The following is a 25,004-nucleotide window of genomic DNA, read 5'->3' on the forward strand; positions in this document are numbered from 1 at the left end:
CACAGAGACTCTCCTCAGAGGACAGCTGGACAGTGAGTGAGGACTCAGACCATGAGACGCCCGAAGTCAGGGGCAGGTGAGAGAAGAGGGGAGAAGAGCTGGCGCAGGAGCGGCTGGGATGAGACTCCAGCAGGAAGAGGTGGCACGCAGAAAGGATGGGGCCCTGGACCAGTGGGGGGGGGCCCATCCTCACCAGGTAGTTGCCTCCATGTTTGGACTTGAGCATCTGGGCCACCTCTCGGAGGTTGCTCCGGAAGTTCTCCTCATTGGCTGTGCTCGGGAAGGAGACGGCGATGATCCTCTCGGTGACGTACACCAGGTCCAGCTCACAGCTGTCCTCCGTGGTCCGGCTCGTACTCATGTTTCTGGGGAGACAGCAGGCAGCAGATCAGAATCCAGGCCCCCAGGACGAGGTCCAGGAACCTGCACCCCTCCACACCATACATGGCCCCCAGATCTAACCCAGGAGGGCTTGGCTGCTCCCTGACTCTGAGCCAAGGCCAGAGGCTTCCCCGGGGCAAGGCCAGTGTAGCCCTCAAGGCCAGTCTGGGAGAGCCGGGGAGAACAGAGCTGCGCAGAAGCCGGCAAGGATCTCAAGCCGTTTCAGAAACAAAGAGTAATGACACTAGTCCTACATGTTCATCAGTCCTGTCGGCATCGCCTTCAACCTATGATCCCAGAGGTCAGAGCCAGGGCCGGAACCAGCCAGGGCCCAGGAGTCCAGCTCAGCCTCCCAACATACAGCAGCCACCTGGTCTGGCAGAAGCTTCTCGAAGGATCCAGGGAGAGCTCCAGAGAGGAAGGAGAGCCTGAAGCGAGGGCTCTTGCATCCCAGAGCTGAGCCTTCTACCGCCCTCTGCTTGCTCTGAGCTGTGGCATGGGCGGGGAGGCCCTCAGGGGTAGGGGCAGCTCAGGTGACACGCTCACCTGGGCTCCAGGTAAGCCAGACCACAGCGCACATTCCAGCCCTCCCTGGAGGCAGGCTGACTCCTGCCCTTTGTTTCTGGCTCTCCCCCCACCTCTGGCAGCTCCCACCGCCTCCGGGGCTGCTTCCTGCCAGTGACCTCCCTGGTTTCTAAGGGCCCAGGAGGCCGAGGATGCTGCCACAGTGGCAGGGGACTCCCAGACATCCCAGTGCCATCTGAGCTTCTAAGAGAGGTAGGGAGCTGCCTGGGCCGGCACTGAGTGAGAGGAAGCGAGGGCTCACACCTTTACACCTCACCCAGCTGCTCTTCCAGAGGAGGGTCCAGGCTGAGCTGACGGGATGGGGAAAGGGGTCTCGGGAAATTGGTAATCCATTCCAAAGCCCCCCAGTGGCTTCTAGGGGCACCTCATACCGTTCTTACCCCATCACCAGCCTCCTGCTTCCCCTCGCTACCCAAGATGGACCACACTCATGTTGATAACCTCTCACTACCTCCGGGTAAAGCTGGGACTGGAGGGGCAGTGGGAGGGATACCACTGGGGTGTTTCAGAGTGATGGGGTGGCAGTAGGGTGTACAGCCCCAGGACACCAAGAACCGGGGCAGAATCCAAATCTCCTCCAGGGTTAGCTCTGAGCCAGGTGTATAGATGGGGCTTGGACACAGGGGAGCCAAAGGTGACATATAGCTTCTCCATGGGGACGGTGACTGGGACGCAGTGATAGAGATGCCAGTGTGCTGGGAGCCCACTGTGAATTTGGCCTCCGAGTCCTGATCATTCCTGGCCCTGCAGCCTATGGGGGTGGGGCTCCTACTGAAGGCGGAACAGCGCCACCACCTGGACAACATCAGCATCGAACTCTGCACCCACCGATTCTCAGCTACAAGGGAGGAGGGATCTGCTAAGGGGGCCCTCCACTCTCTGTAGACAGCTGGCAGTAGGACTACTGCCCACTGGGAGCTTCAGCTACACACCAAGCCCTCTCTGGCTGGGGCTCCAGATCCCTGGGGCCAGATTCTCACTCATCTCAGAAGCCTCGGATGAAGGAGAGGCAGAGGAAGCCAAAAAAATCAGAGAACCTGGACCCAGGACAAAGTAACTCTGGATGAGCAAAGCACTGAGTCCCCTATGATCCCCTTGCCCCAGCCCCCATCAGCCCAGCCAGCCAGAGAACATTCCTTTTATAAATGATCCTCGAGTATCAGAAGCCACTGCTCATGGAAAGGAACAGTATCTAGCACGGGCCTCAATGCCAGCCAGTCCTGAAGGCAAATCCAAGTGCTGCCTGTTGGTGGTTGCGTGACCTTTAACAAGTTGCCTCATTTCCCTGAGACCCAGTTTCTTCATCTGTCAAATGGGGATAAAATACTTACCCTGCAGGGTTGTTGCAAGGACTAGATGAGATCATGCAGGTAAATAAAGAATCTAGCTCAAGGACTGGCTTCAAACTAGAATTCAAAATATGACTGATTCCCAGTGCCATCTACCCACATCCTCTCGCTGTAGCTTCCATGTCTGCCATGCTCCCAACCAGTGGCTTCATGACTTTGGCATTAGAGACTCAAAGGCATGACTTGCTGGGAATACCCACAGTGACCTCACTGCCTGCCCCCCATCCCCTGCCCCCTATAGTCCAGGCATACCTGATGGGCTGGGGATGAGGCTGGACACTTGGTGTAACTCTGGTGGAACTCTGGGAAAGAGAAGAGAGGAGCAGCGTTAGGATGGGGACCAGCTGGACGGCAGGAGAGCAGCAGAGAGCTGTCCACACAAGTGGTCAGGGCCACGGGCAAACACAGATTTCCTTCTGCTTCTGCCAACATTCCAGCCCAGGTGCCCTAAAGCCCCACCAACACAGCAACTCAAAGCCAAAAGCAATCGATGCCAACCCCACGTGAGTGTGCCTGTGTGCCTGCAAGCCCCTGAGGGGAAGCGCTTTCCTCCCTCCGGGCAAGGAAAAAATTCCCAGTGCCCAGAAATGCACCAGGCCTGGGCTGGTGCCACCTGTATGGAGTACACACTCAATAAAGCAGTTACTAAATTGATGGACACTCATTTCACCTGGAAGTGCTGGATATCGAAACAGTAATCCCAAGTGGTGAACAGAGATTCAAGCATGAAAGAAGGAAAGATGAGAGCGCTAGCACCCCTCCGTCCAGCTCTGAACATTTCTTCTCTGCCCACCAGCTGCCTGCAAGCCTCTCCTTTAAAGCAGCAACACCAGGTCAGTCAAAAGTTTTGGGACAAGAAGCCACCAGGCACGATGTGTACCAACCAGAGCTAGGCAGCAAATCATGCTTCTAAGGACCCACTGCCCATTGTCTGTTACCTCCCTCATCCGCTCCCATCTCTAGGGTTGTCAACTGGTACAAAATTAGGCAAATGGACCCAAGTTGGTGTCCAAAACATCTCTGGGAAACTGTATGGTACGGCAACGAAAGTACAGGATCAGAGCCCCCACAGGATCCTATGGGCAGCCTTGCACTACTCAATGCTCTGAGCCTCTGTAATGTCACGAGTGCTGTGCTGTGCTTAGCTGCTCTTCAGTCATCGCCGACTCTTTGCAACACCGTGGACTGTAGCCCTCCAGGCTCCTCTGTCCACAGGGATTCTCCAGGCAAGAATACTGGAGTGGGTTGCCATGCTCTCATCCAGGGGATCTTCCCAACCCAGGGATCAAACCCAGGTCTCCTTCATTGCAGGCAGATTCTTTACCATCTGAGCCACCAGGGAAGCCCCAATGTCACGAGTAAGATGCAACAATCCTCATGGGGTTATTTGAACAGTAAAGGAAATTATGCACATCCAGCCCTTAGACATTCTTACCATTATTACATCAAGTACAATTAAAAGAATAGTTAGAGACACAAACAAACAGTTACCTCTATAGAAAAGCAAAATCCTGCATCACCAGCTGCTACCCATCCCTTCATCCACCTCACTCGATGCAGAATTGAAGCCCTACCTGGACACTCGCAGCCAGAGCCCTCTGAGCCCACTGGCACTTTCCAAACATGCCTGAGCCTCCCCTAAACCAGCCTTTCATGACCACCAAGCTGTATTCGCTTGGAGGAGAGAGGAGCACAGTCCACCAAGGAGAGGAGAAACCAAGGCTACAGCAACTCACCCCCAAGTCCTGACGACCAGCAGGATTCATCCTTAGACTCCAGGCTGGACCACTGGGGCCCCAAGAAGAGGAGCCCCCTTCAGCCCTCTCCACGCAGCACCAACGAGGCGGGGGTGGGTGGGCTCTGCAACCCCGCACCCAGCTGAGCCCCAAGTCAGGGCAGCCCCCTTAAGAAGAGGACTCTCCATCCAGCCTTTCGCAAGAAGGCTGCAGCCAGAGCCTGGGGCTGCAGCACAGCCCCAAAAAGCTCAGCCTAGAGGCAGCAGGAGGAAACAGCCAAGTTGTGCTGTCCAGCGGGAAGTTTCTCTGTCTCCACAGCTCTCCTGGCCCCGAGGACTTGGGTTTGCATGAGTCAGGCATGGGGAGTTGAGGGGTGGGAAGTGGGGCGGGGGGGCGGGCAGTAAGGAGGGGTTGAGTTGTGTTTGGTTTTTAAGACCCAAACCAGGCTGTTCCAAGACGACCCGCTCAGAGGAACGCAGAAACCCGACACTTCATCGGTCTCCGTTTCTCCGGTCCCTGATGAGGAGACGATGAACCTCCCCAGGCCCTAGGCCTGGCTCCAGGCCCCAGGGCCACCCTGCTATAAATAGCCCCTCGGGTTCCGTCGACTGCTGTTCCACAGCCATGTTTGGAGGAGGCCACTATAGCTGCTTCTAACAACTGGAAGCCACAACTATAGCCAAGGCTGGAGGTGTAGCCAGGACCGCGGGGCCAGGCCCCCAGGAGCCTCAGGGATACTGAGCTGGGTTTGGTGGGGAGACTGGGGAGTCAAGAGCCTCCACCGGCGCAGGGGCGAAAGGGAAGCGCAGAGCAGGACAGCCAGGTCCTGCTTCTCCACCCCCCTCCCCAGTTACAACACTCCACATTCTTCAGCCTCCCCACCCCAAAAAGCCGGGAAAGATAAATAAAAACTTGGCCCCAGCAGAGTCTGGCCACACCGCCTCCAGAGGTGATAAGACAAAGTCCAAGCCGGCTCTGCGGTTGGAGGGGAGGGGGGAGGGGAGGCAGAGGAGGAAGCCGCCCTGGACAGTGACCCTCGTGCAGAGGATGGGGACGAACAGCTGGACGGTCATCCCCTGATGAATCACTGGGCTGCCCTCTCACTGACGGGGCTTCCTGTTTTCTGCAAAGTTTGGAAGCATGTGACACTCAGTAGCGGAAAGCAGACGTGCACAGGTAACACGTCTGGGGGTGGCTGGGCCGAGTCGCAGGGAGAACTAGAGAACCACAGATGGGCCGGGGGCGGGGGCGGGGCACGTGAGCAAAACAACTGAGGGCTCTGAGAAACACAGTGACCTCACAGACACAGGGCTGGAGACCGAGCCTCCAGCAGCTGGGACTCACACAGGGCCTTTCTCAGGAAGGCTGAGGTCTTCTCCGCACACCATCATCATACCCCCTCCCTCATTCAGTGAACGTTGCTGAGGGCCACCAGCTGGGCATAAGGCCCCCGACCTCAGAAAGCTTCCATCCTACAAAAGACGACTCTCATCTATGAAGCCCACGTGAGAAGCAGCTGTTTGGCCTCACTGACCGCTCTGTAGAATGGGTACAACACAGTCTGGTGTGATTTACCTGGTCCACCCAGAGCCTCTGGGGAAAACTACCCAAGGGTTTTACAAAGAGTTCTCTAGGGACTTTCCTGGTCCAGTGGTTAAGAATTCCCCCTCCATTGCAGGGGACATGAGTTCGATCCCTGGTTGGGGAACTAAGATCCCACATGCTGCAGGGCAACTAAGCTCGCATGCTTACAACTAGAGAAAAGCCCATGTACAGCCACAAAGAGCCTGCGTGCCGCACCTAAGACCTGATGCAGTCGAATAGATAAATACATTAAAAAAAAAAAAAGAATACTCGAAGATTTTATTTTATAAAGAAAAATAAGCTCTCGGTCTGCCCACCCATCCCTTCATCCACCTTTAATTCTGTTCCTTTCCTCTCTGGGGCTCTCAAAGCCATCTATCCACAGCTCTGAACTTCTTCCCTGCACCTCCCAAGACACAGATCCATAATAGAACTTCTGATCCAACTCCCATAGGCACCAAGATCTCTCCCCTACCATCATCACCAAAACGCAATCGCTCCTCTGCTTAAAGGACACTATAAAAGGAAATTCCACACCCTCCCCCAAACCATGTCTTATGTCTCTTCCTATCAGCCAGTTCCTCCTGGTATCTAACCCTCACCCTTCCTGTTGCAGATTCTGCCAGCACCGTTGACCCTGGTCCTCAATGCCGGCAGGGGCTGCTGACCACCGCTCAGATGCTCTGGGGCAGCTCAAGATCTGTGACCCTCGGCTCCGTTTTTCGCCTTCTCCTTTCCCACCATGCAGCAAGAGTGGGAACCCCAGGATCTGGGCGGGGTTGGTTTGGAGCAAAGACTGTGTGGGAAGAGTCCTGCCTTCTTTTGAGGTCCACAGACCAAACACAACAGCACTGGACCAAAGGGAAAGCTGTTTCCGGAGCCCAGGTCCCCAGGGGGCACAGTTGGGAGGAGGGTCTGTAAGCAGCAGCCATGTCAGGCAGCCAGAGACTGGTGACCAATCTACAGCGGGGGCCCTTCCCCACCCCGACATCTCCTCTGGGGGCTGCGGCCACCCCCTCCCCTCTGCACCAGCCCCTCCAGCCACACCCCTTCCTCTCTCCTTCCTGCCCACCCGCCTGGATTTTTCCAAAACAAAGTGCGACACAGCACACCATCCACAAACCCTGCAACACACCAGCCTTGCTGGAGGAAAACAGCCATGCCTGCCCTGTGAGTCCTGGGCCGCAGGCCAGAGACAGGAAAACAGCTCAACAAACAGGCACATTATCACAGCAGCAAGACCCTGAGCAGCAGCCATGCCGCTTCAGAAATGGTCTCCTCACCAGGAGAGAGGGCAAGAGAGCTCAGTGGTTGGGCAGGGGACCCTGGGGGTCACTCAACCTGGGACAGGTTTCTGGGAACCTCAAAAACTAGGTTTTCTCTCTTCCTTCACAGTACACAGGTCATTCTAGAATCTGCTCACTTGCTCAGCTTTTCATGAACTCCTTTAACTAGACTAAGCAGACCAAGACTCATCACGTCCCTCCTCCCATATCAAGGCAAGACACCACTCTTAACCACCCCTGGCACGCACAGACACACACACTTTCATCCCCAATCAACAGATTTTTCCCCTAAAAAAACTTCTAATCCCAGCTAAGCGGCAACCTCTTTTTTCTCCAGGACCAAGGTCCGACACCCCCTCATGTCAAAAAGTTCTTCACGATGTCTAACTTCACTCTCTCCTGCTGCATCTTTACCTTGTTGGATCTATCTGGCCTGGGACGGCATTGTGGGGAGCGGCTGCCCTAGGACTCGACTTATAAGAACGTCCAGACCATTGGCTAAAAGGCTTGGTTCACACGACATCACCCTGTACCCTGGGCAAGAGTCAGGAGTCCTGGAAACACCATATCCAGGCAGTGGTCCCAGGACGGAATGGAGAAGACAGATATTCATCGCATCTGTGAGCTCCTCCAAGCCTCTGTTTCCTCATCTATAAAATGGATTCATAGCATCTGCCATAGTGGGATGTCATGGGGATCAAAAAATACCCAGGCCAGCTTCTGGCCCTTAGCCAAAATAACAGTGATAAGAATGGCTTACATGTATTGAGCATACAGTATTCACTTTGTGAATTCACTTTGTGAATTATAGAATTCACTTTGTGTCCGTTAAGCTGGTTAATCCTTAGTAGTAGGTACACAAAACATTACTTCCCCCCTGCACCCCAGCCCCAGAAACATCACAAATGTGGACAAGGATCCCTCTCGGCATGTGTACTCCGCACCCACAGGACCCGTGCATACCTTTTCCACTAATTTGAGAGGCATGTTCTTCCTCCTGGCCAGCCCCCGTGTGGCCCTGGGGACACCTCCGCCTTGCGGGGCTGGGCAATGTGGAGTGGCAGTGGGCTCCCCACCGACGTGCACTGCCTGCAGGAGCCTAGCGCCTCCCTCCCCGCCGTGGGTCAGGCAGCTGTCAGATGATACGGCCCCATGCCATCAACAGCTCCCCCTGTGCCAACCGCCAAAACCACTCCCTGTTCCTCTGCAGATCAGGGCGGGAGAGGATGGAGAGGCCCGCTGAGGGGTGAATTGTCAGAGAAGGGCAGGGAAGAAAGGGAAGGTCCGACTTCACTGGGCATCTGGCCCTGGGGTGTGAGGACAAGCCCAGGCATGAGTTGGGCTCAAAGCAGGGGACCCAAGGAGCCCCTCCTTCGTTCCCTGGGGTCCTTCCACTTAAGGAGTTTGCCTGTCACCCTCCACCAAAAAACCACACAGCAGGAGAAGCCCGCGAGGTGAACCAGCCCATCTTTCAGCTTCCTCCTGAATCAGTGGCATTTAGCCATTTTCCAAGCCTCTTCTGTCCAAAGAAGCAGAGCCTATGATCCCCAAGAGCCTAGGAGTCCCTCTTCATCTCTGCCCTTAGTCCCTCTTGCTGCAGTGTCACCCATTCCCATGGCCCTGCTCACCACCCAGCCAGTCCTTGCACACCCTCCCTCCCCACCTACTGAGGTCTGCTTAAGTGATGGGCAAATGAGCCCTGAATCCAGCTGAGCTGGATGGAGGCTAAAGCCAAGACTGAGGCTAAGTCATGGGCCTGCTCACCCTTTTGCCCCACCCCCCGGTGGCTCAGATGGTAATGAGTCTGCCTGCAGTGCAGGAGACCAGGGTTCGATCCCTGGGTCAGGAAGATCCCCTGGAGAAGGAAATAGCAACCCACTCCAGTGTTTATGTCTGGAAAGTCCCATGGATGGAGGAGCCTGGCAGGCTACAGTCCATGGGGTCACAAAGAGTCGAACACAACTGAGCAACTTCACTTTCTTACTTTCTTTCTTGCAGTCTGGAATTGAGTTAAGTAACCTTGCCTGCCCTTCTAGATAGGAGATTGTGAGGGATGCCCCACCAAACAAATCAGGTGTGAGACGTCATCCACCTCCCCGCATCCCCCACTCACCAGGGAACCACCACGTCTTCCTCTTCCTCCCCTTCCCCATACTTACATCTTCCTCAAGGCTTTTCCGTGTGTTTCCACCCCGAGAGGCTGCTTCTCCCTGGAGACAAAGAAAAGGCAGTCAGGGAGGGGAGTCGAGGAAAGTCATCAAAAGGTCCTGGGTCTTTCACTGCCGGGTGTGGCAGTGATGGGAGTGGGGGCCTGGCAGGGAGCTTGCTTGTTTGTGCAGCATCTTTGTCCAGTAAAGGCCCCTTGGAGCCAACTGCACCCACTCATGTGTGTCTCTCCTGGGGAGATATCATTATTCCCATTTTGCAGATTAGAAAACTGAGGCACAGACAGGCTTGAGACATGCTACAGTATCACAAATAGAACCTTGGCTGAGTTGAGATATGAACCCAAGTCCTCCAAGCCCATCAGCTAGCTGCCAGCCTTGGTTTCCCCACTGCACGATCCACCCACTTCCTTCCCTTCCTCCTCCATGCAGCCTTGAGGAAACCATCTGTCCTTCTGCTAAGGCAGAAAGATGTGTTTGGAAAGATCTTCCTGGCTCTCTCACATGCTACATATTTAATAAAGAAGACCACATTTTAGCACTGGCCTCTCCCTCCCTGCCTGCCTCGTCCCCCAGCAATCATTTCCCAACACACAGGGGGATGGTCTGATGTCCGGCTCTCCATGTCACAAGGTCTCTACCCTTCCCCAAGTTCCACAAATCTACTCCAGAAGGGTGTCCTCAGACATATCTGTTCACTGTCCCCCCATCTTCCTTCTGCTTTCCCGGCCTCCCCAAGCTGCTCCCTGCCCCCCGCCCCACCTGCCATCACTCACCGTGTCCACTACATTCTTCGGAGCAGTCTCAGTGTTGACGGGCTGTGGACAGAGAGACAGCACAGCATGAGGCCTCAGGGCAAACAGCCCCAGGCTGGCTCTCCCCCCCGGGCTGGAGGCCATGATGGGCAGGAGGCCTCTGGAGACAGCTTGGATGGCGCCAACCCAAGACTCAGACACAATGTGCTGACACGAGGCTTGGGGGCAGAACTTGGAAAGTGGAAGACAATCCTATTGGTCCTAGAACCATCCAGCTCAACAAACCTCAAGAGGGACCCTAAGCCCGACCCCTCAAAAGGGAACAAGGAGCGAGTAAGCGACTCCTGTTCCTACCTGCCAGGCGTGTATACCTACACCAGACGCTTCATCTACTCATAAGAACCCAGTGGGGCAGGGACCCTTACCATCTTTGAGCCTTACTTTACCAATAAGAAGAAATCAGATGAATGGACCAAAGCCACTGACTACTAAGGGGAACAAAAGGGTTGGATCCCATCTTGGGTCTCTACGCCTCAAGCTGTGTGAAACTGCAGTGGTCCGGCTTTCAAGGACCAGCCCACACGGGCCCTGCCCCCCACCTTGCAGACCTCAGTCTCCATGCCCCAAAGCTCTGCTCCATCCAGACTCCTCGCTATTCCCACATCCAGGACTTGGCTTGTGGAATGGCTTCTCCCTTTTTCCTGCAAGCTCTCCTCTTCGATGAAGCCCTCTCTGAACACCCCAGCAAGGCGGGCTGTCTCCCACCTCTGAACTCCAGTAAGCCTTACTGTCTGAGCTATTTATCTGGGCCTCGGTGCATGAATAATCTCATTGTGGGAATAGGTCTCATTCCAACTATTGTTTTATTTGTGATTCTTATCCCATTTTCCTCCAAAACAGATTCAAAGCAGCTTTTCTTTAACCAACTCAGTTGCCACATCCCTCATGCTGGAGACTGTGGTTGATGTGTAGTGGGCAGTCACTAAACACCTGAGGACTGATCCTGTCCCTCATCCTGGTGCAATCCTTCCCTCACCCAGACCAACAGAAGTGCTTCCCACTAAAGGCATCCTGAAACATGGGCTCCTCAGACTCCCTCATCACAAGAGAAAAGCTTCCCATTCCAGGGCCACCTCCTGACCACAGTCTCCAGGGCTCTGTTTCCAACTCAGTGATGTGGTTAGAGGGGCACTTGAATCTTGCAAGTGGGCATGAGTTAAGGTCATGAAAACAAGTCTTCACTGAGATGACCATGGACCAGATATAGATAATGGATCTCAGAATAGGAAACATCGGCCCCAACCCTATCCCCAGGACCTGAGGATGCACTGTTCATGTCTGAAGACAGGGGAATGAACAGAATGACTTCTGGCATCGGGGAGAGAATTGGACCAAGACAGGCACGGAGGAGGGCTTCCCTGGTGGCTCAGACAGTAAAGAATCTGCCTACAATGAAAGAGACCTGGGTTTGATCTCTGGGTTGGGAAGATCCCCTGGAGAAGGAAACAGCAACCCACTTGGTTTTCTTGCCTGGAATACGCCATGGACAAAGGAGCCTGGCTGGCTGAAGTCCATGGGGTTGCAAAGAGTCGGATATGACTGAGCAACTAACACTTTCAGGCTTGGAGGAAGGAAGCAGGCTGAGCTAAAGGCAGTAGTGCTCTTTCTAAAAACGCACAAACTTTACCCTACCGTACTAGAGACAGAGTATGCCACGGCCAGAGGAGCCTGGCAGGCTGCAGTCCATGGGGTCGCAAAGAGTCAGACACAACTGAGTGACTAACACACACACACACTAGAGACAGGAGGCTGAGGCCAAAACTTCTTTCCAGGTGAATAAAACCTGTGTAGTTCAGGGTCAAGGCAGCTTGGGACGGTCGAGGGAGCACAGGGTCCAGGAACGGAGTCGGAGCTGGGGAGGTCCATCAGCCAGCCCCTCCCAGCCTTCTCGGTTGACCCACCTGGAGTCTGAGGATGACTCCGCAGAGCAATGAAGATGCCACATTCTGTCCCCACCCAGCCCAGCCCTAACCCTCCCCCAGCTGCCCCCTTCCTCCCCCAGAGTCCCCACTCCTGAGCCACAGGCCATGGGGCAGGAGGCAAATGAGCCCACAAGAAATCCCCAGGGATCCCTGCCCTAGACGGAGCTCTAGGAGGTGCCTGACAATCGGGACCAGGGTCCCCCTCAGCCTCCCACCACCAGCCGGCCCCACCCAGCAGAGTCCTCAGAGGCAGAGCCAGGCTGCCCCGCCCTCGGATCCCCTGGCCGTCTCTTCTGGTCCACAGCTCTGTGATGCTCACGTGGAGACCGCGGGCTGCACAGCACGCCCAAGTGCCTCCACCCTGAGTGGCTCTGGCCTCCTGTGGGTAGGAGAAGGCCTAGAGAGCAGTTCACAGGGACCTTCTGCATGCAGAGTCTACACAGCACAACTGAGTCTGGACCCAGATCTCCCAGCTTCAGTGCCCTCACTCTTCACAGTCTGTACAATCAGCTTCCCTGACAGGGAAAAAGCACAGAAACGGGGTGGGGTGGAGAAGCTGCAGACAGAATACCTGCCTCAGCTCCATTACAGTCCCCTAAGAGCCCCTCGTCCTGCTCTGGGGAAAGCCTCCCAAGAGACCCCGACTGGGCGGAGCAGAGTGAGAGCTGGGGGCCTCAAACTGGAGTGTGCCTGCCAATCACCTGGAGGGCTGCTGACACTCAGGCGGGCCTCTGGGCCCTCCCCAGAGGTCAGAACCCACAGACTAGGGAAGGATCCAAAAACGAGCATTTCTAACAGGTTTCCAGGTCCGGGAATGACACTATGAAAACTACCAATCTAGACTGGCAGCGTTGGCAACAGCCGGCCAGACCATGTCCTGACTCTCTGCTACTAACTGCGACCTCAGGTAGGTCACCGTGTCCTTGCTGCTCTCCGGCAGGACTGCGCAGTCCTATCCTGGGAGATGCAAATGAGATGAAGCACAGAAAGCACTCAGAACAGGGCCGGGCCCTTAGGAAGCTCTCCATAAATGTGAGCTGTTGTTTATCATCTCCACCCCACCCCACCCTGCCCCACCTTGACCCTCCTGTCCCACCCCTCCTGGGTCTGGCACGGTGCAGACCAGGGAGGCAATATTAGAAACCACAGGCCTCAGCAGGGCAAGAGCAACCTCTCTCCCTGCCAGCAATCATCTGAGCACCAGCCCCTCTGCCCGCATCCCTTCCCACGCCAGCTGGAGGCCAGCCACAGGGCCAGCCATTAAAGGCCTGCCCTCAACATTAGTGAAGAGGCTTTCTGAGGAGCTAAAAATTTCCAAAAAAACACTTCCAATCTCAACACCCAGTGTTTTCCTGCAGTGTTTGCAAACATAGCCCAGCATGTACACTGCACTCCCCTCCCCTCTCCTCCACCCCTCGCCTCCACCCAGGCCTCCTGGGATTGAAGTCCTGCTTCCCTGTTTCCCAGGCACTGCCAGTTCTGGGGCTAGTGGGAATGAAAAAGGCAAGGGAACTGGTAACAGAAGAGGGGTCTCCCGTCAGGCCACCCCTGTCCCAGGCCCTGCAGGGAGGCTTGGGTATGCTACAGGAAGCTCCCAGGCCATCAGGGCTTCAGTGGCTGACAGAGACCCACTAGGCCTCGGCTGTCACCTTAATTTAGCATGCACACACACACCCTATTTTTTGCACACCACTCCTCAGACACCATCTCCTCCCTCCCCATTTCACAGATGGGGAAACTGAGGTACAGAAAGGTACGGGTATGACTTGCTCAGCCTCTCACAGTGAGATGCACAGCAGGACTCCGGTGGGCACCCATGTTTTATAAAGCCCACCACTGAGCCCCCTGCTGCCCCTCACCCCAATTCCCAGCTGGCCTGCAGGCGGGGTGAGCAGGTGCCAGCTGGCCAACTCTGCTTTTCCTTCCCCCTAAGGCTCAGCAGTACCTTGTGGCTCAGCTGATAAAGAATGCACATGCAGTGCGGGAAACCTGGGTTCGATCCCTGGGTTGGGAAGATGCCCTGGAGAAGGGAAAGGCTACCCACTCCAGTATTCTGGCCTGGAGAATTCCATGCACTGTATAGTCCATGGGGTCGCAAAGAGCTCGGACACGACTGAGCGACTTTCACTTTCACTTTTCAAGGTTCAGCAGTAGAAGGATGAAGCAGATGGAACCCAGATAAGGGTGGTACCCCCCCCATTTGGCCCCGCCCCCTGCCCAATGCCAGGACAAACCCAGGCTTTTCAAAGCCGAATCACTGCCCCACCAGGGGTCTTCCGGAATGCCTCCTGCCCCCAGGCAAGACAACTCAAATCCAGCTCAGGAGCAAGTGGAAGGGTTTGGACCTGGAACTGCTTGACGGCCAAGTCTCACGGTGCATGTTGCACCCCAGGTGCCTCACTCGCCTGACCTCCTCCTGGTCCTGGTCTGGAGGTGCCTTTTCATAATGTGACTGCAGTAACAAGAACGACTCAGCAGGCACTAAGGATGTCCTGGGCTTAACACTGGGCTCTTCACTTTCATGATTATCAGTCCTCACAACCAATGTTCACCAGGTAAGCATTATCCCATTTCACAGGTGAGGAAAACTGAGGGGCCAAGAGATTAAATCACCCGATCAAGGTCACATAGCCAGTAGATAAAGACAGCTGGTTTTTGAACGCGGCTCCTTACATCCACCTCATGCTAGTCTCCTCTTGGGTATAATCTTCATCCAGTTGCTCTTACTCTTAATCAACTGCCCTCCTGTTGGGAACAAGTCTTCTGCGGCTTAAAAACTAATTGTCTCGGGCCCTCAGGAGGATGAGGCTTCTTCAATACACTTCCAGAGGAAGAGGAGGAAATGGGCTGCAGCAGGAGAAACTGGGATCAGACATCAGAGAGAACTTCCTGAATGCGAAGGGCTGTGAACCACAGGATGGATAAGGGAAGCTGCACATCCTTTGCTCAATTTTTTCTTTTTTTTCCAAAAAAAGACAAGCATGTCCTCTCACTGGGTTTAATCACCCCCAGTGGTGTGGGCCGGAGGAGGGGCCAGTCTGCCAAGGCTGCTGTGGCTGGGATGACTGCCTCGAGGTTCATGCAAGAAGACACGTCGGTGGCCGGCAGGGAGGGTGGGCTGGGAAAAAAATGTGTCTGTAGGCTGCTGTTCTGGAGGAAGGAAAAGGCAGAGGGCCATGGCGGGTGGGGGAGGTGCCCAAGCCCCGGACTGGGGGGAGGAAGGGCCGGGCAGAATGCGGACTCAGCCTCCGGAGGAACATTCCGTCCAGAAATTCCTCACACCCTCCCCCCTCTCACCCCTCCAGCTTCCCCTCTCTTGCCCCCTGGGAGCCCTGGAATTCGGACAGTTTTTCAGGCCAAAAAAGACCCCATGACATCACATCTACTGCCACGGATAGACTGTGAGGTCAGGGACAGCGCTGCCTGCCCATTGGGAGGCGAATCGAGGACCCACATTATTCTAGGCTCGTGTGTTCTCAAAATAGAGCCCTAAGCAGATGAAGAAAAGGGGTTGAAAGCCAAAGGGAAGGGCAGGGAAGCACCATTAACTGGGCACTTAGAGGGGGCGTGGCCGGAAGGGCACTTCGCAGGCCTCACAGCCAGTCGGGGACCAGTAACCTGGTAACAAGGCAGCGGCAGGCAGGGGAGCACTCTGAATCTCTCTCAGCCAATGAGGACACTGAGTTTCCAGGGTGGTTGGCCAGCTCCACTTGAGATCCGGTCAGCCCTTCGCCTCCAGTTATTTCCCAGCATCCCGGGAAGAGGCGGTCATCAAAACGGAGGGCAAGGGGCTAAGGGAGAGGGCACCAGCAGCCCAGGGCCCATGAGTCTTTGAGTGAAGTTGCTGCAGAGGCCACATCCTCTCCTGGGCAGGCCAAGGCCACCAGAGTAAAAGAGCACGCTGGATGTGAACAAATGGAATGTGATGCCTGATTTTTCCCTGCACACCCAGGGAGGGGCCTAGGCAAGCTCACACCTGTCTTCAGGGTCCCCCCAATTCACCCTGAGGGACCCAGGACCCGACTCCAGGTGGTTGAGGCTGGGCAACTGTGGACCCCACCCCCCTACCCTGTCTTGCTTGTGCTCACCAGGCTGGCCCTGAGCCAGGCTGGAATATTTCTCACCCCCTCCTGCGACCCTCTCCTCCCTGTGGACGTTGTTCTCCTCCCTCTCGGTCAGGGCATTGCGAGTGTGCACCTCCCCAGGCCCTTCCTCCATGACCCCCTGGCTGCCCTGGCGCAAGTCTTCCACCCAACGACTGTGCCAGCGTCATCTGGTCTACCAGCCCTCCTCCTGGCAGCCCCCTCGCCCCCTGAGCCACACCCCACAGCTGGCGGCAGACTTCACTCACAACTCCTGCTTTGGGTCACTTCCCCACTCAAGGACCCACAATGGCCCTTAGTGCTTGGCTCATCAAGTTCAAGTTCCCCAACCTGGCTTCTGGATTCCTCTCCCTTATCTGGCCCCTTTTCCCTTGTGGACTCCACTTCCTTCCCCCTCCTTTTATCTGCATCCTCTGCTCTCCTCTCCTCACTGCCCACCACCATGCCACCTGGGTTCCCGCCTCCTTTCCCACACTCAGGCTCTTCCCACCAGCACCCCAGCCAGAGCCAAAGAAACAAGACGGCCCGGCCCCTCATCCCCCCAGCAAGGGCGCTGGATTTGCTCCAGCCCCCAAGCTTGGTCTTTTGTTTCAGCCCTCTCCGTTTCAGCCCTGCTGCTTGCTGGAAGGCCCACCCTCCTTCCCTCTTCTTGTCCATTTGCTCAAGTCTTAACCTGGACGTGAAACAGGAGGCAGGCTTGCCCACCCAGCGCAGCAGAGTGACGGCTGCCTCCTTGGACTCCAAGGCTACCTCTGGTCAAAACCCCTGAGTACAGCCACTAGTTCACTTCCACAGTAGGGTTCACTCTCTCCCACTAAACCGGGCGAGGCCCTTCACCCAACTGGGCCCTCTCCCAGTGGGAGTCAAAGGGGATGTGGTTAGTACATTCATGGATGCCTTGCCCTCTGGGGACCACGTCCCTTCATAGCCCAATATAAGGACGGGACCTCAGTGGGCCCTGAGGACTTCCACCCAAGCACCCCCCACAGCAAGAAAACCTTCCATCTGCACCATAATAGGCGTCAGTGAGTGTGATGTGTTCCAGTGACAGACAGTGACTCCACCAGACAGCCCCGACGGCCCATTTTAGGTGTTAGAAAACTCATCTCTATACCCAGGTCTCCTGCTCTTTATGAGACCTTCCACCTAGGAGGTGCTCCTCTGGAGAGCAATGGCAAGGAAGCCAGTTTGTCCTTCAGGAAGGTCTCACTCCCATTCTATACCCACCTCCCCACCCCATACCCTCCCTCTCCACACCAGGCAGTCGAGGGGGCTGCTGCTGCTAAGTCACTTCAGTCGTGTCCGACTCTGTGTGACCCCATAGACGGCAGCCCACCAGGCTCCCCCGTCCCTGGGATTCTCCAGGCAAGAACACTGGAGTGGGTTGCCATTTTCTTCTCCAATGCATGAAAGTGAAAAGTGAAAGTGAAGTCGCTCAGTCGTGTCCGACTCTTAGCAACGCCATGGACTGCAGCCTACTAGGCTCCTCCATCCATGGGATTTTCCAGGCAAGAGTACTGGAGTGGGGTGCCATTGCCTTCTCCAAGTCGAGGGGGCACACAAACTCATTTCCATCCCCACTCATGGCTCTGCGAATCCTCTTTGGAATGCAATGCTCAGAGTTTGCCCTTTCCTTTGAAAACCAGGACTCTCTCGGGTTCATCTCTCCTGGCTTTGCTCCATTTTCCAGAATCTCCAAAAGATGGCCCCCCATGGCCCACTCAGTGCCCTGGGATGAAATGCATCAAGGTTAGGAGTTCAGACGAACTAAAGCCACTGCCAGCCACTCTCCCTGATGGAGAGCAGGATGGCAGAGCTGGGCTGGGGGGCTCCACGTGCTTCTCAGGGGCCTTCTTCTCTTCCACGAGGCAGCCTGGTGCCTCCTCACCCTAGATCTGACACGGGGACACCCTGAGCAAGTCATCTGAAAATCTCAGGACCACCACCTCACAACCATTAGGATGCCTACTATCAAAAAGAAGAAGGAGAAGAAAACAAAGAGTTTGGGCAAAGATGTGGAGAAGTTAGAACCTCTTGTGCACCACCGGTTGTAATACAAAATGGTACAGCCACCGTGGGCGAGTATGGTGGTCCCTCCAAAAAAAGTCACAAGCAGAATTACTATGTAATCCAGCAGTTCCACTCATGAGTATATACCCAACAGCACTGCAAGCAGGGACTGACAGAGATATTTATATGACCATGTTCATAGTAGCATCATTCACAGTAACTGAAACGTGGAAACGACCCAAGTGTTTACTGACAGATACATGAGTCAGTAAAATGCGGTATATACACAGGGAAGCCTGGCGTGCTGCAGTCCATGGGGTCGCAAAGAGTCAGACACAACATAGCAACTGAACAACAAACAACAGTCCATGCAATGGAGTGTTCAGTTCAGTTCAGTCGCTCAGTCGTGTCCGACTCTTTGCGACCCCATTACTCAGCCTTAAAAAGGAAGGACATTCTGACACATGCTACAGCATGGATGAACCTTGAGGACATTACTCTGGGGGTAATAAGCCAGTCACAAAGGACAGATTTTGTATGAATCCACTCATGAGGTACATTAAGTCATCAGACTTACAGAGGCAGAAAGTAGAAAGGTGGCTGGCAGGGACTACAGAGCTCTTATTTAATGGGTGTAGAGCCTTGTGTTTCACAAGATGAAAAGCGTTCTGGAGGTGGATGGTGGTGATGGTTGTCCAATGAATCGGGTGTACTTAATACACTGATTGTGGACTCCAAAATGATTAAAATGATAATTTGTATGTTATGCGTATTTTACCACAGGTTTCCCTGGTGGCTCAGCGGTAAAGATTCCGCCTGCAATGTAGGAGCCGCTGGAGACACGGGTTTGATCCCTAGGTCGAGAAGATCCCCTGGAGGAAGGTATGGCAACCTACTCCAGTATTCTTGCCTGGAGAGTTCCATGGACAGAGGTGCCTGGAGGTCTACAGTCCATGGGGTTGCAAAGATTTGGACATAACCAAAGAGACTTTGTGCGTACATACATATTTTACCACAATTAAAAAAAAAAGTGAATCAGAGTGAAAAAAACAATGTCGGTGCCTCAGTTTCTTCTCCTAAGAAAGAGCAGGATTTGACTAGATGTCCTGTGGTCCTCTCACTTCTGTGGCTCCATGCCCACTGAATCCACATCTGCCCTCCAGAAGCCCTGGCACTCGGCAGAAAAGAACCAGCATGAAAACAGTGCCCGGCACAAGGGAGGTGCTGGGGAGATGTTAGGTGGTAGGACAGAGGGCAGATAGATGGATGGAGAGTGGGTTATGGGGCTTCCCTGGTGGCTCAGTGATAAAGAATCTGCCTGCTAATGTAGGAGACTCAAGTTCAATCTCTGGATTGGGAAGATCTCCTGGAAAAGGGAATGGTTACCCACTCCAGGACTCTTTGCCTGGAAAATTCCATAGCCAGAGGAGCCTGGCGAGCTACAAGATGGATGGCAGACAGATGGATGGATAGACTGGCCCCTAAATCCCAGGCCCTCTGGCTCGTGACTAGCACTGTTTAGAAGAAGAAATCCAGGAGAAGCCCACTTGGCAATAGCAGGCATTGACATCAGCAGCAATCACTGAGGGTATCGGGGGGAAAGCTGGCCTAGGAATCCACAACCCCACTCCTGATCCAGCCTACCCCCCACTGCTGTGTGACTGTGAACCAGTCACCTGGTCTTTCTAAGCACCAGTTTGCTCCTCTCCCCAGGATGGGCCCACACCTGTCCAGACCTCCACACAAGTCACTGTGGGCTCGGGGAGCCCAGCATCAGGGGAAAGGCTCTGAGAACCGCAGCTGCTGTGTAATAAACCAATCCCGTTTGTCACAATCATGGTTATGAGTGTGGACCCTGGTGCCAGGCTACTGAGGTGAAACCCCAGGGCCCCTTCCAAACAACTCTGCGGCCTTAAGTCTTATCAGGGTTCTTCATCTGAGACATTGGGGTAATCACAGCACCTCCTTTACTGCACTGTGCTGAAGAATAAATGAGTTTATTTTTGTAAAGCTCTCACAACAAAGGTCTGCAAAGAGGAAATTCCATACATGGGTTAGCTTTTCACTTGCTCTGATTACTGAAATCAACCTGGCATCCCCATCCCCCACAACACACTCTCCACCCCACCTGTGATTCAATAGGACTTGTTCCGCAGGACATTTCACATCCTGGTTTTGGGGCTGCCCTGTAGAGGAGAAGCAGTGCCCACACAGCTCTCCCCCCACCCAGGTCTCCTGGGTGCCAGGCTTTGGGTGCAGAAGGGCTCAGATCCAGCCCACTTCAGTGGCCACTGCACTTGGCCATCACCCTGGGGAAATTCCTTTGGACTCTTATTTTTCCGAAGTTGAGAAGAGCTGCCTCAGCGCTTTCCAAGGATCAGGAGCATCCCCGACAAGCACCCCCTCACCCCTCTCCAGCCTGCCCCCAGCAGTGGACCCCACAGGAGGGAGGTGACCCTAGGACCCTTCTCCTCAAGCCCTTGGGCAACATCTGTTGAGTAAGACGAAAATACGGGTTGAAGATTAAGCCACTCTGCCCTGGTTGGCCTGGCACAGGCTGGAAAATGTTTGGCTGGCAGGGCCCTGAGGCTGGCAGAGATCCCGGGCCCAAGGATGAGTGGTCCCAATCCTGGGGCAGCGGGGTGGGGGCTGAACGGAAGTGAGATGGGTGAGAAGGCCAGAGGGAGAGCTGGGGACATGGAGAAAACTCAACAGAAAGACGAACACAGTGTGAGGCAAGAGGGAGGAGTCGGGGAGCCCAGAGACCAGCCCTGCAGAGGCTGAAGGGCAGGCATGGAAGGGAAAAGGAAGGAAAAATACGACCCGCCCTTTCCTCCCTCTTCTGAACCTGCTCAAAGCCCTTGCCTGCCTGCCGTGAGGAAACAGGTGTTGAGTGCTCTCTAGGGGAAGCCAAACTTTCTCCCAGCTTCCCCTGGGCCACTTTCCCTCCCCAGGGACAGTATCAGAGCTTCCAGCTGGAGACTGGCCCCCCTAATAGACCCCCATGGCCCAAGAACAAAGAGTCAGAGGACAACAGTCCTGTTTATTGAGCACCTAATCTTCGCTGAGCATCTGGCTGAATGCCTTTCTTCCAGCCACACAATAAGCATGCACTGAGTACCTACTGTGTGTCAGATAGTGGGAATACAGCAGTGAACACAGCGGACAGAAACCCCTTGTCATCATAGAGTTTACATGCTGGTGTGGTGGGAGGCTATTTTTTTTTATTTATTTTTAATTGAAGGATAATTGCTTTGCAGTATTGTGTTGGTTTCTATCAAACATCAACATAAATCAGCCATAAGTTTACCCATGTCCCCTCCCACCTGAACATCCTTCCCACCTCAATTCCCACCCCACCCATCTGGGTTGTTACTGAGCCCCCTTAGAGTTTCCTGAGTCATACAGCAAATTCTCACAGGCTGTCTATTTTACATATGGTAATGTATGTTTCCATGCTGCTGCTGCTGCTGCTGCTGCTAAGTCACTTCAGTCGTGTCCGACTCTTAGCGATCCCATGGACTACAGCCTACCAGGCTCCTCCATCCATGGGATTTTCCAGGCAAGAGTACTGGAGTGGGATGCCATTGCCTTCTCCATGTTGGTGGGAGGCTTTTAAAGGAGATCAGCAAGTAAGATGGTGACACATGCTGAGGGGCAAAGAAGGCAGGGAAGAGAGAGTGGGTTGCTGGGGGAAGGGAAATCTGACACTTGAGTAAAGATCTCAAGGAGGGAAAGAGCCTGGCAGGTATCCTTGGGAAAAGGTCAGCAAGTGCAAAGGCCCTGAGGCAGTATCTGCCTGATGTTCAAGACCAGCAAGAAGGCCAGGTGGTCACAGCAGACTGAGAGAAGGAGGGAGCTTTCAGAAGATGAGGTGAGAAAGGAAATCTGCCCATCATTGTAGGGCTGTGTAGACCAATGGAAGAACCTGGGCCTTTACTCTCAGGGGTGAGCAGCCATTGGAGGATTTGAACACAGACTGATTCAGTGAGCTAATTTGTTCCTTTTATTCGTTTCACCTGTCGTCATGTATGGATGTGAGAGTTGGACTGTGAAGAAGGCTGAGCGCCAAAGAATTGATGCTTTTGAACTGTGGTGTTGGAGAAGACTCTTGAGAGTCCTTTGGACTGCAAGGAGATCCAACTAGTTCTTCCTAAAGGAAATCAATCCTGAATATTCATTGTAAGGACTGATGCTGAAGCTGAAACTCCAGTACTTTGGCCACCTCATGTGAAGAGTTGACTCATTGGAAAAGACTCTGATGCTGGGAGGGATTGGGGGCAGGAGGAGAAGGGGACGACAGAGGATGAGATGGCTGGATGGTATCACCGACTCGATGGACGTGGGTCTGAGTGAACTCCGGGAGTTGGTGATGGACAGGGAGGCCTGGCGTGCTGCGATTCATGGGGTCACAAAGAGTCGGACACGACTGAGCGACTGAACTGACTGAACTGATTCTTTTCACAGCCTTATAAGGTAGGTACTGTTACTAACTCCCAACCCGCAGAGGAGAAACTGAGGTCCAGAGAGGTTAACCAACGTGTCCATGGTCACAGACCCAGGCCTCGGGGAACTCCCTCCCTCTTGATCACTTCTGGGGGGAAGTGGAGTATCCTGACTCAGGCGGGGAAATCTTTGTTGTCACAACCACTCCTCCACCAGTTGGCTCATGCAACGTCCACGAGACTCAGAGCCCCTCTGCTCGGGCAGGCACATTAGAGATGGGAACATTCCACAGCCTGGCCCAGGCAGGAGTCCTTTCTGGTACCATGCTGTGCTGTGCAAGTAGCTTCAGTCGTGTCCGACTCTTTGTGACCCTATGGACTGTGGCCCACCAGGCTCCTCTGTCCATGGGATTCTTGAGGCAAGAATACTGGAGTGGGTTGCATGCCCTCCTCCAGGGGATCTTCCAGACCCAGGGTTTGAACCCACGTCTCTTTGTATCTCCTGCACTGGCAGATGGGTTCTTTATCACTAGTGCCACCTGGGAAGCTCATCCCTTCTGGTATCTAACTGCAATTCCTCCAGTCGGAAAGCCAACCTATTCCCTTCTGTTCCAATCCCTGACCCCTCCTCATGTAAACAAAGCTCACGAGACTCCTGGAGGTCAAGCGTCTGGCTCCTGCCTGGAGAGCCCTAGACTCCAGAGCCCCCCAACTATCCTCAACCAGCCAAGAACATTCTGTTCTCAGTGGCCAAGTAGTAATCGGGTTGAAATGCTGAGATGTGGGCTCCTTCCTCTCCACCCCTCCCTGCCTGCCCTTCCACAATCCCAGAGAGAGTTCTCCCTGGCAGTTCCAAACCAGGCCTGCACTCTGGCCTCATCCCCACAGTATTCGACCCCTAAGCCCTGCTGTTGTGAGATGACCTTTGACTGAGCTCTGTGCAAAGAATACTCCACATCTGGAGACACACAGCTAGGCAGAGGTGAGGCCCAAAAGCATTTGAGCCCAGTGAGATTAGGAAGGAGGGGCCGATGCGAGGAAAGGACATGGAATGCCTGACCTCTGGGAGTCTTGTGAGCTTTGTTTATGTGAGGAGGGGTCACAGGTTGGAACAGAAGGGAACAGGTTGGCATTCCAGCTGGAGGAACTGCAATTAGATACCAGAAGGGACTCCTGCCTGAGCCAGGTTGTGGAATGTTCCAGTACCCAGGCCAAGCAAGTCATGGCAGGGCCTAGACCGAGAGGGCAGAGGGCAGTGACTCTGCTCTGCATCCAAGAGACATCTAAGAGTCATAATCACTTCTGCATACTTTTTTTTTTTTTTTTTTTGCATGCTTTATTTCATTCCACCAATGACCCTGAATAGGGAGGGGAAGGATGGGAGGCGGATATGTATCAGAACTGAGAAGGCCTTTGGAGCTTCGAGTGCAGCCCCCTTCTTTGACAAAAAGGGAACCTGAGGCCCAGAAAGAGGGCAGTACTGGCCCACTGTCACACAGCACGTGGGTGTCAGAAGAGAAAAGACCAGGAAACCCGAGTGAGATGCCAGCATCCAGGCTGAGCAAGTCATGTGCAGACACCTCCAACTGCCTGGGCCCCACTGGGCCCTTGCCTACTCCCCAAGACTCCCACCCACATCAATGTCACCACAGGCACCGCCACACCGATCAGTGGGATGGTGCCCACTTGGGCCCTCCATCACGAACTCTAGTCACAAACAAGTACACACATGGGTGCGGGCCTGCACACACATACCTGAGTGCAGGCAGGGCCCTCCCTCTCCAGTCCCCAGGGCCCCCGACTGCCTCCTGTGCTGGGCTGGGGAGCAGGAGGGAGCTGTGAAGGGTAAGAAGACAGAGAGACGGCAGGGAGGGAAACATTCCAAAGCAGCCCAGCTGGGATGGGTCTGGAGCAGGCCCCTCTCCCCAGCCCGTAACTCACAGGAGTCCTGCCCATCCACACTTTTCTGGAAGCCTGACTGGAGGAAAGAGGGAGCAGTGCGGCACTGGGGGACATGGAGGGAGGGCAGAAAAGCAGAGTCAGCCAAAGAGCCTGGAGATGCAGCAGGCCACCTCAATGTGACTAACTTCCCAGGTACCTGAACTCTGTGGGTCATGCCATCCATCCCAGAGCCCAGGGCACATGGTTCCACAGGTGTGGACCCCTTCTAAGCTGGCATGTCAAGCCAGGTGGTCCCTGGAGCTGGTCAGATGATAGAACAGAGTCAGGGGACAGAAGGGCTCAGCCAAAAGGGACCTGACCAGGGACCAGGCAGGTCAAAGGAGATGCCATCCCCCTGTTCTGTAAGCCCCAAGACAACAGGCACCTGACCAGGCCTAGAGACAGGCAGGATGCCCTTTTATGGGCTTTTCTAAGGACTTGAGTCTCAAGATTGAAACAAGAGGCCGCGAGTCTCATGAAGTCACGAAGGGACCTCATGACTCATTTCCTTCTAGTTGGGCTTCAGCTTCAGGACACGGCCCCTTCCTCCTCATTACCTAATGGCCCAGCACCTGTGGGAGCTACCAGGATGCTTGGGGCTTCCCCAGTGGCTCAGCGGTAACGAATCTGCCTACAATGCAGGACACACATGAGACATGGGTTGGATCCCTAGGTCTGGAAG

At 54.6% G+C, this 25,004-nt stretch overlaps 1 protein-coding gene across 12 annotated transcripts in view; it reads right to left on the minus strand.

Annotated features, from left to right (window-relative positions):
- The window catches only part of TNS1 (tensin 1), a 216,272-nt gene that overhangs the window by 98,334 nt on the left and 92,934 nt on the right, over positions 1 to 25,004 (minus strand). For 11 of the 12 annotated variants that reach the window (XM_027567210.1, XM_027567200.1, XM_027567247.1 and 8 more), the window contains 4 exons: positions 9,863 to 9,904; positions 9,081 to 9,131; positions 2,568 to 2,617; positions 194 to 365 (listed from right to left, as the gene is read on the minus strand). In XM_027567210.1, the coding sequence (XP_027423011.1) occupies positions 194 to 365; positions 2,568 to 2,617; positions 9,081 to 9,131; positions 9,863 to 9,904 (315 nt within the window). Of the gene's footprint in view, positions 1 to 193; positions 366 to 2,567; positions 2,618 to 4,051; positions 4,335 to 9,080; positions 9,132 to 9,862; positions 9,905 to 25,004 lie in introns of those variants that run through there. The other variant, XM_027567239.1, reaches the window with a different exon arrangement.

Source organism: Bos indicus x Bos taurus, chromosome 2 (genome assembly GCF_003369695.1).
Source record: "Bos indicus x Bos taurus breed Angus x Brahman F1 hybrid chromosome 2, Bos_hybrid_MaternalHap_v2.0, whole genome shotgun sequence".
NCBI lineage: Eukaryota > Metazoa > Chordata > Mammalia > Artiodactyla > Bovidae > Bos > Bos indicus x Bos taurus.